At 37.2% G+C, this 19,513-nt stretch overlaps 1 protein-coding gene across 12 annotated transcripts in view; it reads right to left on the bottom strand.

The window, feature by feature from the left end:
- The window catches only part of REV3L (REV3 like, DNA directed polymerase zeta catalytic subunit), a 229,754-nt gene that overhangs the window by 21,126 nt on the left and 189,115 nt on the right, over positions 1–19,513 (bottom strand). For all 12 annotated transcript variants that reach the window (XM_037843747.1, XM_037843748.1, XM_037843746.1 and 9 more), the window contains 5 exons: positions 14,656–14,774; positions 9,506–9,647; positions 6,325–6,569; positions 5,239–5,347; positions 3,060–3,266 (listed from right to left, as the gene is read on the bottom strand). In XM_037843747.1, coding sequence (XP_037699675.1) covers positions 3,060–3,266; positions 5,239–5,347; positions 6,325–6,569; positions 9,506–9,647; positions 14,656–14,774 — 822 coding nt within the window. The remainder of the gene's footprint in view (positions 1–3,059; positions 3,267–5,238; positions 5,348–6,324; positions 6,570–9,505; positions 9,648–14,655; positions 14,775–19,513) is intronic.

The raw sequence follows: 19,513 nt of genomic DNA, 5'->3' as shown, positions 1-19,513 counted from the left end.
GCAAGACAGATACAGGACCTTTACTTCTTTGGCTGACCAGTGAAGCGTTTCCTAAGGAGTTCATTGAAGCTGCCAGTTCATTGCCCGAGGAGTTCATCAAACGTGTTCATCAGAGTTGCCAGATTGCTGCCTGCCCTATGGAATTTGGACTCATGCATACACACAGTTGTGTGAGACACTTTTATAAATCTTATATTCATAGATATCTCTTTTTGATTCTGTTTCCCTAGAGAACCCTAACTAATTCAGGCACCTTTGAAGTGCTTCAGCACTCTCTGAGCAACCAGTTGAGGTCACCATTTCTGAGTGGGGCAAGATTTGCAACATAAGGCCTTTTTAAGGGCATAGAGGCTGTAAATGATAGCAGTGGCTGGATATATATCTTGAAGAATACTTTGTCAATGCCAGTCAACCTGGGCTAGTCTTCTTGGTAATTTTCTATGACATTCTGGCTCTTCTTTATCTCAGTCTGTACTGGATCAAACTTGTCTTCAACCATGTAGTCACCTTTTCCCACACACACACAAACTTGATTTTTAGGATAAATTCATCTCCCAGAAGTTCTCTAAGGAGTTGTGTTGCTCTCACATCTGATAGAGGAGCATCCAAGGCCAAGTGGCCTGCCCTAGCCTCAATACCATTGGCAACCTCTATGTTGCCAATATCGAGTGCGTCTTCTGCTTCTATTCACCATGTAGAACAGACCTGGTGGTGGCGTCTTTAACTCCAAATTTGTCTTCGGCATCACTCAAGATCTCAACCCATGGTTCATTAGAACCTGGATATCCAGGTTGATAAACTGCTACAGGCTCTACTTGTCAGTCAGCAATAAAGCTGCTTGATATATTCATCCACCATTGCCATAATGCAAAGTATATAACCAAGGTAATATCTTTCTCTAAGTAAAAGGTCAGATTGCCAGCAACTCGTTGAGAACACCTGCGAACTGTTTTCCAGCCTGCTTCTTGGTGTACCACAGCTTTTACATGATCTTTTAATAGCCATAGCCCTTATATAACTGCAGCTAGGACTGTGTTCTTATCCTATACCTGAGACAAGGCACTGGTTGGCTGGCACCCCTTCTAAGTTGGGTGTGATACTGTGCACAATGCTTGTTGGTATAGTTCTTGTTACATCTTCTCATCTGCCTCACCATCAGCCAAGAATCACTAAGAATCAATTAGTGACAAACATTTTTTTGTGCTCTGATTTTTAACCTATACATCTAAACGGGTGTCCAGCACCCGTGGAGAACTTGGGCAATGAGGATTGCAGGCCCCCTCCAGTCTCTCCGCAGTGTTATAAGGCACGCACAAATGTGTTACAATCCTGATGCAGATATTTTCTGTGATGGGAATTAATCCCTGTTGTGATGAGCACTCAGTGATGGGAATTAATTGGTCTGTTCACCCTCTCTGCTGCTGAAGCATTAATTTTTGCATTGTTTTATTATAAAAACACATTAATAAATAATTTTAAAATTAAGAGTTAGGGAAAAAATAAGGGAAATGTGGAAATGGCCTAAGAAAAGACTTGATATCCTGGTTGTATGTTAGTAATACAACCTTTCCATGTTTTATACTAGATCATGTAATCAGTGTTTTTCAAATGTGAGTAATAATATGAATCCTTAAAAATATGCAAACATAAAACCAGATATTCATTTCTTATGCTTAAGTCTTTATAGTACAACTACAAAATAAAAACATGTATCCAAGTAAACAATATAATTTTTCCTTGATGGACTGTGTTTTGCTGCTCTCACTGTGAATATGCCACCGACTGCCTTCTACAGGTTCTTTGGAGTCCACTTAGTCTCCTCTGAGCTGTGCTAAGACTTTATTCTTCTACTACTTTTCTCTTACTGAAATACTGTAAATATGGTATTTATCAAAGACAACTCCTTTGGTCTTTAGCATGAAAAGATCAGTAACACAGTAAGTCTACTCTCTTGTCAATTACCAGGATATTATTATATTACTCTGCCACACTATGTTGTATTCATGTCAAGTTAACACCTTAATTTAGTAAAATAACTTAAGAAATCAGTTTTATTATACAAAAAAAAAAAAAAAATCTTTCAACTGCAACTGATCACTACATAAGAAAGGGTTTGCTTTATTTCTGAGTACACTGGCAAATTTGGAATGACTGTTGTTGATTCTGACATCTGGACAAGCCAAATTAACTATAATCAGATCTCTATTAATATATTAAAAAGAATTATTTAGTACTAAGGTTGTTGTAAACACTTCTATAACAGTGGCACTGAAGTCTCATGCTGATAGCTGGTTACTAGATTGTCATCCAGATACATGTGTATGCTAACTGTTAAACTTATTATTGAAATAAAAATGCAAATAAAAAGTTCTTATAGAGAAAACCTCAAACACCCAAGAATATGCACATAGACCCATTTGGGAAAAAGTGATTCTATGTCATAGAAATGGAACCCTTTAGTCTAAAGTTTCAAAACAAAAGAAAAAGCTTTAATGAACAGTGTGCCGGTTTGAGTGTATTGTGTCCCCCAAATGCCATTATCTTTGTGGTCTTGTGTGGGGCAGACCCTTGGGTGCTGGTTGGATTTGCTTGGAGTGTGCCCCACCCAGCTGTCGGTGATAATTTTGATGAGATGTTCCCATGGAGGCGTGGCCCCACCCATTTGGGGTGGGCCTTGATCGGTGGAGCTATATAAATGAGCTGACTCAAAGAGGAAAGAGAGCGCAGCTGGGAGTGATGTTTTGAAGAGGAGCAAGCTTGCTAGAGAGGAACGTCCTGGGAGAAAGCCGTTTTGAGGCCGGAGCTTTGGAGCAGATGCCAGCTGCCTTCCTAGCTAACAGAGGTTTTCCGGAGGCCATTGGCCATCCTCCGGTGAGGGTACCCAACTGCTGATGTGTTACCTTGGACGCTTTGTGGCCTTAAGACTGTAATTGTGTAGTGAAATAAACCCCCGTTTTATAAAAGCCTATCCATCTCTGGTGTTTTGCATTCTGCAGCATTAGCAAACTAGGACAAACAGGAATTCATTTAATGCTGCTTTCGTCTCTTTTGAAACTTACCTCAATGCATGGCATTCTCCCAGAAAAATTTGCAGACGTATAGCCAAACGTGACATTTGCTATAAGCTTAAGTCCTAGCTGACGTGCATCAAGCATTCGTGAAAGGGCTCTGTCTTGCTTGTAAGCCTTCATTGACTGCTTTACCATGAACCTAGTCTTCAAAATTTCTTCCAGCATTCTTGGTAGCACACCCTTTCTTACTGAAGGCTATCATAAAGGAAAAAAGAATGTTTAAAATTCTTCAAACATTATAGATTCAGATAATTAAGAGAAAAGCACAAAGTATAACAATGGCCAACTCATGAATTGAAACATGCCAACGACAGTGTGGCCACAGGACCAGTGGCCGTCAATACAAAATCATCACATTTTATTTCTTTTGAAGAGGATTTTTCTCCTAAAAGGTTCCTATAATGTTTATAAATCTAACGGAGCACTGCTATGTGAGTTTAGAGACCTCAAGGGAAGAGGATGTCAACTAGTGCATAAGTGACCATAAAACAAGTTTAGAGGGAAATTTTGTTAAAAACTTTTGAGCCAAACCCCCACTATTTCAGAAAGACACATGGGATTTGTATCACTTATAACAAACCTCAGTTTTTAAAGATCTCATCCTAATGACCCCACACAGTAATCTGCATGGAACTCCATTTATCTACCTTGGAAGAATGATGAGCTGGGTTGACTCTGCTGACATTCAAACCTGCAGTTCCAGGGACTCTAGGTATTTCAAATCTGATGCTTAGACCACTAAGCCATCCCCTCCGGCCTATATTTATTAGCAATCTGGAAGAGGGGATGAATAGTGAGGTGATAAAATTTGTTGATGCAAAAAAAAAAAAAAAAAAAAAAAAAAAATTGTATTAATCAAGACTAGGGAGAATTTATGAGAATTCCAGTAGGAATGATAACCACAAAACAATATTAACTTTGAAGATGAATAACAGACATGTGCATGTTGGACCGAACAATTAAAACTTCAAGTATAAGAAAATTACACTCCTGAATATTAAAAAATCTTATTTTCATTAAGCTTTACACAATGAGTCAAAATGCAGATGCAAGTTTTTAAAATGCTGTTAAAGGGAGATAATATAATAAGCTGCTAGATATGTGACAGAGAAAGTACATGCTAACCTCTAATTCATTCTGTGTACCTTTTGAAGCAGCCACAATATTTTAAGACGTACTATTAAAAGAAGAGGGGCCGAATATGAAGAAAAATATGTGATGTGAAGACTGATTTTTATGTGGGGAGACATTTAATAAAAAAATCCAAGTAGAACTCATTTAACATCAGTCCCTGGAAATAGTACTGCTTCTTAAAAATTTCCTAAAAGGAATATATCATGAACTCTCTGGTAAAAATTTTCCTCATATCTAATCTAAATTGCTAATTTTAGGACACTCTTTAACACGGCATGCCCTCTTACTGGTAGAGAATGATGCGGGTAGAGAATGCTACTTTTGCTAAGTACACGAGAATGAATTTGAGGGCTAGTGGGGTCCACAGTACCATGTCCCGTGATTCTAGTACAGACTCACTACTAAGGAAATAGAAAAGGAAAGGAATGAAGTTGGCAAATGAGAGGCAATATAATCTTCTTGATCTCTCCTACTTGTCTTTAATTTATTCATTTATGAGGCTTTCCTTAGTCTCTTTTGAGGGAAGACAAGGGAGAGAGAATAGGATCCTATTATTAGTTTGGGTATCTTCTTAAAAGTATAATCAATAAATATATTGGAGCACCACTGTTTCCAAACAGTCTTAATTTAATTTAAAATAATATGAAGAATAATTAGTAGAGTTTACACATTACAGCAATTTAAATATTTTATGTAACATCTCTGTGATCATCAAAAAGCTATTTAAAGCTGCCAGATTCTAAGAGAGGGCAGAAGATGTAAATGTACATTTATTTCTTTCAATATTTCATTAACAATAATTTAACAATTAAAATATTTAAAATCTAAATTCATGCAAAATAAGACTTTCAAAAAAAGTGATTTCTTAGAAGATTCCTTATATCTTTGACTTTTTTCAATATAATATTCAAGCCAACTTTTGGTTTTCTATTATACACCAACATCTAAACCATCAGCTCTCCAGAAGTTAAGCCATGGTTAATACCATATGAGAGTATTACCTTGACTAAGTTACCATTACAAGAAGTATTACCTTGACAAAAGCTACTCCATTGGGGGATACTGTGATATCATGCCTAATTTGGTAAAGTAAATCTGGAGGTACTCTTAGAGAGGTACAGCCAAATTTGAATTCATCATACCTGTTAGGAAAGAAAACATTAAACAAATAGTTTCTCAAATCATAGAATAGAGATTGTTAGGCAATTTTAGAAAATCTTTCTAATTCCGCTAGAAATTCATTTTCAAACATCTAAACACAAATTCATACACTTAGCAATATGTCTGTCTAATTACCAAAAAGCAGTTCTTCAAATATTCCCAATTTATTAAAAGAAACATTTCTTAAATGGCACTAACCTCGCTATCCTAAACTTTATGAAATACCACATTTCAACTCAACATGATTATCTTACACTGAGTTCCTTAAAGAAAAATTTAAATCTTAAATAAAGATTGTAAATAACCTTTCCAAATTCCTATTCTTAATAAAAAGGATCACCAATACCCTTCCACAAATATTTTATAAGAAGGAGCAAGTGCAATCTATCAAAACACCTGTTCTCATATTTTGCTCTCACAAAAATATTATAGAGGAGGATTCTGTATTTCTTATAATATGAGAAAAATATTGACTCCTTTGAGTATTTAAAATGTTGTTCTCATTTGGTTTACAACATTTAATTGACATGGATTAGTAAAACCTAACATTTAACAATATAACTTTAAAACCACACATACTATTTCTGAGAAAAGGGAAGAGGAGGTGATAGCTGGAGTTGTAAGATCATAATCCTCAAATGGCCCATAGAAAGACAATTTATACCAAGAAATTAAAAGGTACTCTCCTTTTAAAAGAGGTTGTGACTACACAGAGAGTGAAACAGAAAATTGCAAGGCTGTTGTATTCACGATCCTCTTCGTGAGTCATTCACCCATGAGCTGAACTAATCATTTGGTGATCTGTGCCAATTAGTAAGGTAACTAGAATGAATGAATGTGCTGTGCTATAGCTCATAAGGACAATCTCAAGTGCAAAGACAAGCTCAAAGAAAAGTCTGTCTAATTTAAGAAGAACTATCAGCACAACAACATAATTGTAAACATGAAAAAACCTTACTTTCCCAAGTTCTCCACAAGGCCAAGGCATGTGGAAAAACAGTAGTTGTATGCAATCACAATAGAAGGATATAGTGACTGGAAATCCAAAACAAGAACAGAGTTGCTGTAGAAGCGAGACTCGGGCTCCATAATTAGAGGAACACACTGTGGAGCTCTCATTTGGGATCTTTGCTGAATACTAGGTGTCACAGGAATATAGTTCATTGGTTTAGCGATACGCAACATCATTGATTCCACACGGTACTACACAGATGTGGGGGAGGTGGGAAGAGAGGAAGAAACAGTTTAAATATAAATATGTTGGTCATGTGAATATATGATAATCATTTGAGAATTTTTGCTCTTCAGAATAAGGCTGCATGACTTTCTTACAATAGTTATACAGTCTAATATTAGTTTCTTTAGTAGTTTCAGGTGCCTGAAGGAGACATATGTAAATCTTTTTCCTATACCTATAACTTTTATTAAAAACTGCAAAACTTTGTCAAAGGATTTAAAAAGTAAGTAAACTTGGAAAAGAAAAACACAATTACATTTCAGTTTCTATTGAAATACAGCCACATCAATAAGCAGATGTGGAAGAGAGCTATATAGTTCAATAATTTCATTTAATGTTGGTCAGTAATCTCTGAAAAATTTATTTGGGAAATTTAGAGAATGAAAGTAATGCCAGGAGACTTGAGATAAATAAATGTGATCCCAATTTTTCAAGAAGGAAACATAGGGATTTGAGAATTGACAGGTAGTCAGCTTAACACTAAAACCAGCAAACTGAATCAAGCAATTACTGTTTATAATAGCCACTAAATTACAAGACACCTTATTAAGCAGACTGTTTGGCGCATCAGAAAAAGAAGGCACTCACAAGAACCAGCATGGGTTCACTAAAATGCTCTCATAGGGTTTTAAGGTATCTTTGCTTTCTACTATACCCTGTTAGATTCAGGCCCTGGGCCCTCACCCCACCCCCACACTTAGGAATTTTGTGATAAAGCCACCGCCCCCACCCTGCCCTAGGAACCTTGTAGATCTGCAATAGGTCACTGCCCCCACCCTAGGAGCCCTGTGGGTCTGCAATAAGCTCCGCCCCCACCCTTAGGAATCCTGAATGTTAAAAATTTTAAACTTTCCTGCTCCCAAGCCCCGCTTTCAAACCAGCCAATGGATCCTTAACAGCTTCCCTTCCCCCAAAGTAGCCACTGAAAAAACTGCATACCTAGACCTGCCAGCCTCCCCTTCCCTGGACAAAGAACTTCCCGCCCACCACTCTTTATAAGCCCTACTGTTCCCCTGGCTGGGGGCTGTCACCATTTTCTTAGGCTTCAGCCCGCCTGCGCACGGCCGGACAATAAAACTCCTTTTGACCGAGTTTTTGTCTCTTCTCTTCTCGATTGAAAAACCTAACATACGCCAGTTCAAATATTTTTAAAGACTTTTTGGGGTATGAATAAATAAAGCAAATAGGCTATAAACGATAAAATAAATAGGTAATGCCAAAGTAGCTAGAGTTTCTATTTTTGCTGTATTTACTGAATTGGTAGATCTGAGAATGTTACAGATATAAAGTAATTAAAATAATTAAAATTAAATGTTTTATGAGGTTAAGGACCCTGAGTGATTTAAGGTAGTATTCCCAATGCTTAGCACAGTGATTAACACACTACAGGTATTCAAATATTTGTTGAATGAATGCATGAAATCGATTTCAGCAAAGCATTTGACAGAACTCTGTCAGTATACCCTTGGGAAGTTAGATGGAGAGAAATGAATTAAATGGCTTCTAAGGTCCCATTTTTAACATTTAAAAAAAGTTATACAGCCACTTATATTGATTCCCAAATCTTGCAATTTACGTTAAAATGATCTATTGGGAGTTAAAACAAGCCCAAATTAGGCATTCAAACAAAAGAGAGAGACTTTCTTTCCTGCTTCCTCAGTTCTAAGGGGCCTTTGAAGGCATTTCTATTCAGGAGTGCAATATCACCCTAAGGGTATGGAAATTTACTTAAAAAAAATTGTTTGGGTAATATATACACAACACAAAATTTCCCATTTTAATGACTTGCATGTGAAAATCCAGTGGTATTAACTAGAATTACAATATTGTATCACCATCACCACCATCTGTTAACCCAAATTTTTTCATCACCCTAAACAGAAACTGTTTCCCATAAAGCAGTAATTCCCCATTCCTCTCTTTCCCTCCCAGCCCCTGGGTAAACTGTAATCTACTTTCTGTCTCTATGAATTTGCTTATTTGAGGTATTTCATATAAGTGAAATCATACAATATTTGTCCTGTGGAAATTTACTTTCTTAATACCATGAAGAACTTGGCAGTGGAGAGAAAGTTGGTAAGGAAAGAGAATAAAATGTGGTGCTGTTAGAGTAAAATTAAAGCTTTTCCAAAAAATAAAACTACAAGATTTGATTAGCCAGTGTGCTGGTTTGGATGTATCATGTCCCCCCAAATGCCATGTTCGTTAATGCAGTCCTGTGGGGGCCAATGTATTAGTGTTGATTAGGTTAGAATCTTTGGATTAGGTTGTTTCCATGGAGATGTTACCCAACCAACTGTGGGTAATACCTTTGATTAGACTATTTCCATGGAGATGTAGCCCCACCCATTCAGCGTGGGTCTTAATTAAATCACTGGAGGCCTATAAGAGCTCAGACAGAAGGAGCTCGCTGCTGCAGTCCAACCAAGAGAGACATTTTGAAGATGGCCATTGAAAGCAGACTTTTGCTACTCCAGAGTTTGCCTGGGAGAAACTAAAAGAACACCCCTAGATGCCTAGAGAAAAACGCCCTGGGAGAAAGCCATCTTGAAACACAACCTGGGAACAAAGAAGAAGACACCAGCCACAAGCCTTCCCAGACAACAGAGGCGTTCCAGACGCCACTGGCCATTCTTCTGTGAAGGTACCCTAATGATGAAGCTTAGCTTGGGCACTTTTATGGCCTTAAGACTGTAACTTTGTAACCAGATAAACCCCGTTTATAGAAGCCAATCCATTTCTGGTATTTTGCATGATGGCAGCAGTAGCAAACTGGAACAGACAGTAATTGGTTAGCACCAGATGAAAAGTTAAAATAAAATAAAATCACTTTCACATATCTCTTAAGTAAGTTTATTGCTTACATAGAATCTTCAAGTGTGCAAGAAAATTGATTTCCTACCTGTGAACCCCTTGTGAGTACATGTAAAAACTGAATGCCAAAAAGTCTAGCCATTTCACTGGTTTTCCCAATCAGGTCCAGCTGTTCTAACATTTGAAGATTTCCACGGACACGGCTAACGTAATGATCAACCATTTTCCATCTGTTAAAATAAAGAATTAATGCTATGAATACCAGGGAAAAATCCAGCCACTTGAAACTAGTCCTGTTTTTGTTCTGCCAAAAACCCACATATTAAAATGAGGCTATTTAAGGAGATGGAAGTCATGGTGTGAGCCTTTAAACAAAGTAATGTTAAGGAGTGAAAGATGAGAAAATTTCAGTTATTTCAAGGCTTTAAGACCCAGTGAAAATATGCAACATTTAAAATAGAATTTTTGATAAAGTGGTAAGACTAAGAATAATTATTTTATTTGGTGTTGTTATATTTTCAGCGTAAAAAAATTAACACTCCTTCTTAGATGCCCCTGCTGGTTACGTAATAATAAGATATAATTATTTATCACATCTATAAATATTTAAAGAACACAGAGACTTTGAGTTATTGTGAATATCAAATAATATTCAAAAAAACAAATGGGGTGATTTGATGAACATTTAGAAAAATCAGGAAAATAATTTTAATGAGACCATACATGGGGTAAATGTACATGAAACGAATATTTTATGTGAAAATATAAAAGCTCTGTTCTTTGGTTTAAACCATTAAAAAAAATTAACCTCTCTACCATAACTTTTTTGTTAAGAAAACAAATCAGCCAACAACAAAAAAGCCCCACCCTCACCAGATCCATAAAAGTTAGTTTTGATTTAATGTTATTAAAATTTAGAAATCACCCAAAGGTATATTATAAACCATAAAATTTATTCTTTTCAAGTCTATTAAGGTTAAAATAGATTACAACTTTTAATTATATGGCTTTTAGAACAATATAGTCACATAATTGTCTGATTAAACATTTAAAAAATCTTTTCCTTTGATATATGGCTGATACATTTAGAAAAATCACAAAATGAACATAAGTGAAGAGAAGAAAATAAAACCACCCTATAATCAAAATACAAATAACAACAAGTGTTGGCAAGAATGTGGAGAAACTGGAACCCTCATACACTGGTGGTAGGAATGTACAATGGTGCAATTTCTTTGGAAAATGGTCTGGCAGTTCCTCAAATGATTAAGCTTCGAGTTACGAGATAATCCAGAAATTCCAATCATAAGTATATACCCAAGAGCAGTGAAAACATATGACTATACGAAAACTTGTACATGATTGTTCATAGCAGCATTATTTAAAATAGGAACAATCCAAATGGCCACCTTTAGACAAAATCTAAAACCAAGCATGGATAATATGCAAGGGGGCAGAGCTTGGAGGTTGAGTCCTGACAAATTTGGAGGGGCTTAAGAAACACCTTGAGCTTTCCAGAAATCCTACTTAACAAAGCATAAAAATCAAGTCTGCACAAATTCAAGGTGATCAGTCAATCACTTATTGCCTACTGGAGCAAAAATAAACACTTCTCAGAGGAAGGTAACGAAAATCCAGCACCTCTACTACAGAATGTCAAGAATGTCCATATTCATGCAAAGAAACAAAAAAATATGACCCACAGCTAATAAAAAGAGCAGTCAATAGAAACTGACAGAGATAGTCCAGATGTTGGATTTAGTAACTAGTATAAATATGTTCAAGAAATTAAGGAAAAAATAGTCTTAATGAATGAACATAGTGAAATTCAGCAGATATGGAAATGATTAAAAAGAATGAAATGAGAATTCTAGAACTAAAAGCAAAATAATTGAAAAAAATGTATTGGCCGAGCTTAACAGCAGATTGGTGATGACAGAAGAAAGTCAATGAACTTAAAGACAGGTTGAAAAAAATTATCCAATGTGAAAAAGCAAAGAGAAAAAAGACTGAAGAAAAAATGTACAGTCTCAAGGGTCTTTGGGACAATATCAAATAGCCTGACATACATGTAATTAGAGTTCTACAAAATGATGAGAGTGAGAATGGGAGCAGAAAAATATTTTAAAAAATAATAGTAAAAAATTTCCTGGATTTGATGACAATCAATCAATCCTGGATTTGATTTAAGAACCTCAGGAAACACCAAAAAAGACAAATACAAAAAAATCCACATCTAGGCAAATCACAGTGAAATTACTGAAAACCAAAGACAGAAATCTTGAAAGCAGCCAGGAAAAAAATTACCAGGTCCTACTTTTGCTTAGGATGTAGAAATCTACAAGAGAAGATCACACCAGTCTAACATGATAAAAAGCTGGATAATATACAAAATTGTAAATTTTCTTGAGAAAATCAGAAAGTTGAGGTTGCAAGAGAATCAAATGAACTAAATTTCTAAAGGTGAAAAAGCCCATCTGAAGAGAGGGAGGACATATAAACTCTCACCTTTGGCAGAGCATACTAGGAATAGTCAGTTGTCATAATAGCAGGTAAGAATCAAACAGTTAAAATGTTAACAAATTCTTCAAGGTCATGTATGGGCTAACATAACAGTTTAGAATCTGTGGTAGCCCCAGACACTTAGGGGATCTTTTTCCATGGGCCTTCACCAAGTGTTCATGAGAAAGACTGGGTGCATGGCAAGGCACATAGAAGGAAATCCTGGATACTTTTCTCAGTTTGAAGCAAAAGCCTTTAACTGCTGTGGAAAGGGCTAGAAACTTTCCTACCCTCAGAACTCAGGCAAAGATCCAGTATCTCTAGGGAAAGAGGAGTTGTAAGAGATGTCAGCTGCTGAGAGAAGGATAGAAGCAAAAGTTTTTTGTACCTGAGGGAAGGGCTGGGCCCCACCCCCCACCCTTGTTCCAATAATGGGCCTTGAAGTAAGTATCAAGCAATAGCAATCTACCACTGGAGCAGGAATCCTGACCATCATGGATTCCAGGAAAAGGAACACTGCTGGAGTAGAAGCAAAAGTCATCTGCCCCTCCCCTGGGAAAGGGTCAGGAAATCTACTTGGACCCAAGATGTGACAGAGATACAAAGCAGAGTTCTACTGCCAGTATGGGGAGAGCAGGAATGCTGAGAAGTCCCCTGAGGCCCAGAAGAACAGGAACTTCCTAAGGCTGAAGCTGGACCAGGAGAACTAATAAACTTCCCTTGCATCCACAACAAGCCTTGTGCAGAGTAACAAACAACAGCAATCACTCATTCATTAACCTGACTTAGAAAAAACATACACTGCATACACCAGAAAAATAAGGAGAATGGCTATCGACTTCTCATCAGAAACAATGGAGGCCAGAAGAAAAGGGAATGGCACCTTTCAAGTGGTGAAAGAGAAAAAAACCCTACATCCCAGAAATGGAAAGACAGTGAAACTATCATTTCAAAGAAAGGTAAAATAAAGACATTGTCAGAAAAGTAAAGGCCGAGAGAATTTGTCACCAGCAGACCCACAATAGAATTGCTAAATGATACTCTATAAGGAAATACGTATGCAAATCATAACTGAGCTTCACAAGTCACAAAATAAATAGTGACAGAAGTGAAGGGAAAAACACAAATCCCAATCATAGTTGGCGATTTTAAAACCCATCTCTCAATAATTTATAAAACAAGTAGACAAAAAAAAAAATCAGTAAGGATATAAAATATCTGAATTACACCATCAACCAATCTGACCTAATTGTCATTTACAGAACACTACACCAGAAAATACACATATTCAATTGTTCATGGAACACTGACCGAGATATACCAGATATTGGACTACAAAATGTCTCAGTAAATTTCAAAAGATTGAAATCTTACAGAGTATGTACTCGGACCACAAGAGAATTTGATTTGAAACCACAGCAGTAACATATCCAGAGAATCCCAAAATATTTAGAAATTAAACAACAAACATCTAAATAATTCATGTGTCAAAGAAGAAATCACTAGAGCAATTAGGAAATATTTTGAACTGAATGATAACAGACATCATAACAAATGAATATGTGTAGGATGGAGTGACACATATGGAAATGAAAAGGATCTAGAATAGTCTGAACAATATTGAAAAGAAGAACTGGAAGAACTATACTACCTGATTTTAGTAAAACTTCCAGAAGGAAACATAGGAAAAAAAATCTTAAAGGACACAAAAATCACTAAACTTAAAATAAAAATCGATAAATTGGACTTCATCAGAATTAAAAACTTATGTTCTTCATGTGACATCATTATGTAAAGGGAAAGGCAGTCCACTACTGGAAAACACTTTTGCAATACCTATATCTGACAAAGGATTTATATCCAGAATATATAAAACAGTGTCACAACTCAATAATAAGACAAACGACCCAATTAAAATAGGCTAAAGACTTGAATAGACACTACAAAAGATGATATACAGATGGACATGAAAAAGAAGTTCAACATAATTAGTCATTAGAGAAATACAAATTAAAACTGTGATATACCACTTCATACCCACTTATAATGGCTCAAATACTTAGTGTCAGGGGCAGCTGGCACTCTCACACATTTCTAATAGGAATGTAAAACGGTACAACCACTTTAGAAGGCAGTTTCTTAATAAGTTGACACACACTAACTAGGCAATTCCATCCCTAAGAGAAAGAAAGGTATGTACAAAGAAAGACTTGCAAACAAATCTTTATTAGTTTCATTCATAATAGCCTCAAACTGGAAAAAAATCAAATCTCCATTAACAGATGAATAAAACTGTGTGTGCTATATTCATTCAAATGAGTAATACTCAGTAATAAAAAGGAACAAACTATTGGTTTATGCAACATCATGGCTGAATCTCAAGAACATTATTGAGTTTCTGGAAAGAAGTCAGACAGAAAGGAGTACGTCATGAATAATTCCACTGATAGTAAGTTACAGAACTGCAAAACTAATCTATAGTGACAGAAATCCAATTAATACTTACCTGAGTGGTTAGGGGATAGGTAGATCGACTGCAAAGCTGCATAAAGAAACTTTCTAGATGTTAGAAATATTACTTATTTTACTTGGGGTAGTGGTTACAGGGTGTATACTTTTTCAAAGCCATAGAACAATATGCTTAAAACATGTGCATTTATTGTATGTAAAGTATACCACAATAACGCTGATTTTTAAAAAAGGGATATTATCTTCTTCAGAGTTATAAAACATTACCTGTATAGATCTGTCTTGTTATCAAACCAATCTGACAAGACCCGAAAGGTAAACAGAGGAAAACGCTGATGAAGAATGTGAAAGCTCACGTTTTCAAAAGTGTAGTTAGTTAGAGACACCTAAGGAAAAAAAAAAAGATACCGTTATAATATTGTTTGTAGTTATGCAGCGAGTTTTGTCCAATATCACTTCAAACTTTTCACAGTAGACATGAAAGAGTATAAGTAAAAATGTGTTGGTTACAACTGAATCATTAGTAATTCAAACTATGTTTAGCTTGCTGTTCACATTACATTATAAAATGTTCACAACAAATTAACATTTAATTGAAAAAAAATCAGACTTGAGATTCACCTTGATCATGTAACACTTATTTTAAAAGACCCCAGTTCTTATTACTTCTTTTCACACTCTATGCCAATACAAATGCTGACAGACATAAGTATTGTTAAGCAAGTAAATTCTACCCTGGTCCCTGACGACAAGCTGATTAATGGGATTTCACAGACTCAAGAATGAGTTATTTAATGTAAGAAAGGCAGTCATCCTGCTCACAAGAATTACATTAAGCACTAAGACCCAGATCTCTACCCCATATTTGGGACTTGGTTATTCAAATGGCTATCAGGTATCTTCACCTGGATGATGACTGATACCTCATGCTTTATATTCTTTTCTTTTTTTATTTTGAAACAAATTCAAAGTTATAGGAACAGTTGCAAAAACAATACTAACCCCATACACAGAATTCCATCATACCCTGACCCCTCTCCCCTGATAGCCCAATCCAGCAACTTTAACATGCTGTCACATTGCTATTTCTTTCCCTCCCTCCCTCCCTTCCTATCATCCATCATCTGTTGCTCTGTCTTCTGAACATATGAGAGCTAACTGCACACACCCTTCAACAAACACTATAATTCACATATACACTTCCCATGAATAAGAACATTCTTTTATGCAATCCCATTAAGTGCAGCTAAGAAGTACAAGAGATTCAACGATACAAAGCTTACATTCTATATTTCCTTTTCCTTATGTCTCAACTGTGACCCTTTGAGCCTCCTGTCCTCCATCCTCCAATCCCATCCAGGTTCATCCTTGGCATTCAATTGTCATCTATTTAGACTGTCTTTTTTTTTTTTTTTTTTCTTTTCAATTGTGGAAACATATATGCAGCCTAAATGTTCCCATTCCACCCCGTCCCTAGACTTCCATTAGTGGGATTAATCACATTTAGAATGTTGTAATGCTCTTTCCCACCATCCATTACTAGAAATTTCCCTTCACCTCAAACAGCAACCCTACACTCATTTCTTCACTCCCCATTACCCCTTCCCCCATTTCTCTTAACCCATACTCTACTTTTCATCTCTATGGTTATATTCTCTGATAATGTCTTTGTGTTTACTGTGGGGCTTAAAATTAACCTCTTAAATCCATAACAATCTTGTTTTTCTTTGATACCACCTTCATTTCAGTAGGACACATAAACTATGTTCCTATACTCCTCCATTCCCCCCCCTTTATATAGTTGTCTCAAATTACATATTTTACGTTGAGTTCAAAACCACTGATTTGTCCTTAGAGTTTGTGTATTTTATATGATGTAGGAAGTAACTAGTGGAATTACAGTTCAAAAATTATTGACTTCTATTTGTATTCCATTGTGGTTGGAGAATGTGCTTTGAGTATATTCAATTTTTGTTTTTTTAATTTCTTGAGGCTTGTTTTATGTCCCAGCTTATGGTCCCTTCTGGCGAAAGATCCGTGATCACTAGAGAAAAATGAGTGTCCTGGTGATTTGGGAAGTAAGGTACTATATATGTCTGCTAAAATTCTCTATATCTCTTTCTCCTTTCTTTGTTTCTCTGTTGGTAGGGCTCCCATTAGAATCTGAAGTAGGGCAGGTCTTTTATTGGTGAAGTCTCTCAGCATTTGTTTGTGAAAAATTTAAGCTCTCCCTCAAATTTGAAGGAGAGTTTTGCTGGATAAAGTATTCTTGGCTGGAAATTTTTCTCTCTCAGAATTTTAAATATGTCATGCCACTGCCTTCTCGCCTCCATGGTGGCCACTGAGTAGTCACTACTTAGTCTTATGTTGTTTCCTTTGTATGTGGTGAATTGCTTTTCTCTTGCTGCTTTCAGAACTTGCTCCTCTTCAGTATTTGACAGTCTGATCAGAATATGTCTTGGAGTGGGTTTATTTGGATTTCTTCTATTTGGAGTTCACTGGGCATTTATGCTTTGTGTATTTATATTGTGTAGAAGGTTGGGAAGTTTTCCCCAACAATTTCTTTGAATACTCTTTCTAGACCTTTACCCTTCTCTTCCCCTTCTGGGACACCAATGAGTCTTAACTTTGGACGTTTTATTTTATCTATCGTATCCCTGAGATCCATTGCAATTTTTTTGATTTTTTTCTCCATTCTTTCTTTTGTTCTTTCATTTTCTGTTCTGTGGACTTCTAGGACACTGAGACATTGTTCAACTTCCTCTAATCTTGTATTGTGAATATCAAGAGTCTTTTTAATTTGGCCAAAATTTCTTTTATTTCCATAAGATCTTCTATTTTTTTATTTACTCTTGCAATGTCTTCTTTATGCTCTTCTAGGGTCTTCTTTATGTCGCTTATATTCTGGGCCATGGTCTTCTTGATGTCCTTTAAATCCTTTGCCATGTTTTCATTCCTCGATTGTAGTTCTTTGATTAATTCTGCCAACTACTGTGTCTCTTCCGATATCTTGATTTGTGTGTTTGGAGTTGGATTCTCCATATTGCCTGGTTTTATCATATGCATTAAGATTTTCTGTTGTTTTTGGCCTCTTGGCATTTGCTTTGCTTGATAGGTTTCTTTCAAGTTGTAAAAAAAAAGGATATCGATCTAATTTTTCAGAAACACAGTTTGGTGACGTACATTTTCTCTAACTAACCAGCAGATGGCATTTATGAATCACCTATATCCCTCAAGTCAGTTCTCAACCTTGTTCCCGCAGTGTGTGGGGAAACGATTCTTGTGGGGTTCAGTTGGAGAACTCAGTTTGGGTGTGTTGCTGGAGCCATCCGCCCTGAATGTGGGGCATGTGTCCGGGTGGCCAGGGAGGAAGGGCAGCTATAATATTCAAATCCTCCAGGTTCCCAGAGATTCAAGGCTGCCGCAAGAGTCTAAGCCTTCATTTCAGTTCAGCCCCAGGCCCTCTCTCTCGCTGTCCCACAAACCACCGGACTTGGCATAACGTCTCTGGGTTCTCTGAGCGGGTACCCCCTCCCAGCCACGATCCTCCAGGAGCTCAGCCAAGGGAATGCTGTGCTACTTCACCAGTGCGCGCCGTCCCTCAAGGGAAGCCCCGGGCCGCCAGGCCGTGCAGCGGCACTCTCAGCCTGAAGCAAAAATGGCCGAATGGGGTGTCTCAACCCTCCCCCTCTTCACACAGTTCCTCCTTCCCAGCTCCAGGACAACTGGCGGGGCTCTGGGCTGTGGGCACGGCCCCAGGCAGGAGTATATCCAGCCCTCCGGGGAGCCAGCTGCGAGCTGCAGGGTTTCTTTCAGCTTCCGGCTCTCTCCTCCGTTCCCCCGGCCCAGAGGGTATCTGCAGCGGACTATCCTCCAGGCCAGACACCGAGAGGCTGGCCCAGCCCCCTCTTGCTGTGTTTTACTGCGTGGTTCCCACTCCCACAACTGCAGCCGCTCCTGGGTTTTTCCCTTTTTTTTTTTTTTTAAAAAAGAGCCAGTCGGTCTCCAAATGCCAAGCCCTGACTTCCCCACACTGCCGCATGGCTGCGGGTCTTCCAGCCAGCTTACTCACTCGTTTCAGAATGCAGACTCCCGGTTTCACCAAGTATATGGCCCCTGTGATACTAGCAGAACTCGTCCAGCTGGCGCATTGCTGTAACCAGTATTCTGGGTCACTTTCTGGTTTTTATCTAGTGTTTTTCATGGAGGTGTTTTTTGCCCTGTCTCACCTAGCCTCCATCTTAGTTTCTCTGCTTTATATTCTTAAATCATCATTTTACCACCCGAATATCATCTTCAGTCATCTATTCCAGAATTCTGATAATTATCCTTGACACTTCTCCCTCTTTTTGCATATCCAGTTCCTATGGATCTACCCTCTACTCAGGATTGAATCATGCTCCCCAAAAGGCATGTTTAGGTTCTAACTCCTGGTCCTATGGGTATGAACCCATTTGTAAACTGTATCTTTGAAGATGTTATTAGTTAAGGTGTAACAAACTGAATGAGAGTGGGCCTCAGTCCAATATGGCTGAAAACTTTATAAGCAAAGGAAATTGAACACAAAAAGAGGAATCACAGGGAGCAGTCAAAAGCCAGAAGTCAGTGAAGGAAAAGGAGAAGACATCATCACATATACTGCCATGTGACAGAAAAGCCAAGGAACCTCAAAGATTGCTGGCCAGCCAGAAGATACTGACTCTGGGAAGAAGCAAGCCTCCTAGCCTCTGAAATGATGAGCTAATCGATTCCTGTCGTTAAGCCAACCCACTGTATAGTATTTGTTTTAGCCATTTAGAGGTGTTTTATAGTTTCCTATCTGCATTTCGGATCTTAGCAAAGGATGAAAAGATCCCTGAAACTAAGATTCTATTTATTTTTGTGTTTATATACTTAATTGATGTGTTCATCCTAAGCAATATCAGAAACTGCAGTTTGAACTACATAATGGAATATACAAACCAAACATACCCAAAATTTCTCCTTCCATATCCTGTTATATGTCACTAGGAATTATTTTCTAATCATTGGGAATGCTTGTGGCTCTGACAATATTTTAAGAAGAAAATAATATGACAAGATAAAATTATTCCCTCCTCTTGATATTCTCCCCACTCAAGGGGAT

Source organism: Choloepus didactylus, chromosome 7, assembly GCF_015220235.1.
Source record: "Choloepus didactylus isolate mChoDid1 chromosome 7, mChoDid1.pri, whole genome shotgun sequence".
NCBI lineage: Eukaryota > Metazoa > Chordata > Mammalia > Pilosa > Megalonychidae > Choloepus > Choloepus didactylus.
Note: the sequence above shows the minus strand (reverse complement) of the source record. Positions and strands in the feature narration are given on the sequence as shown.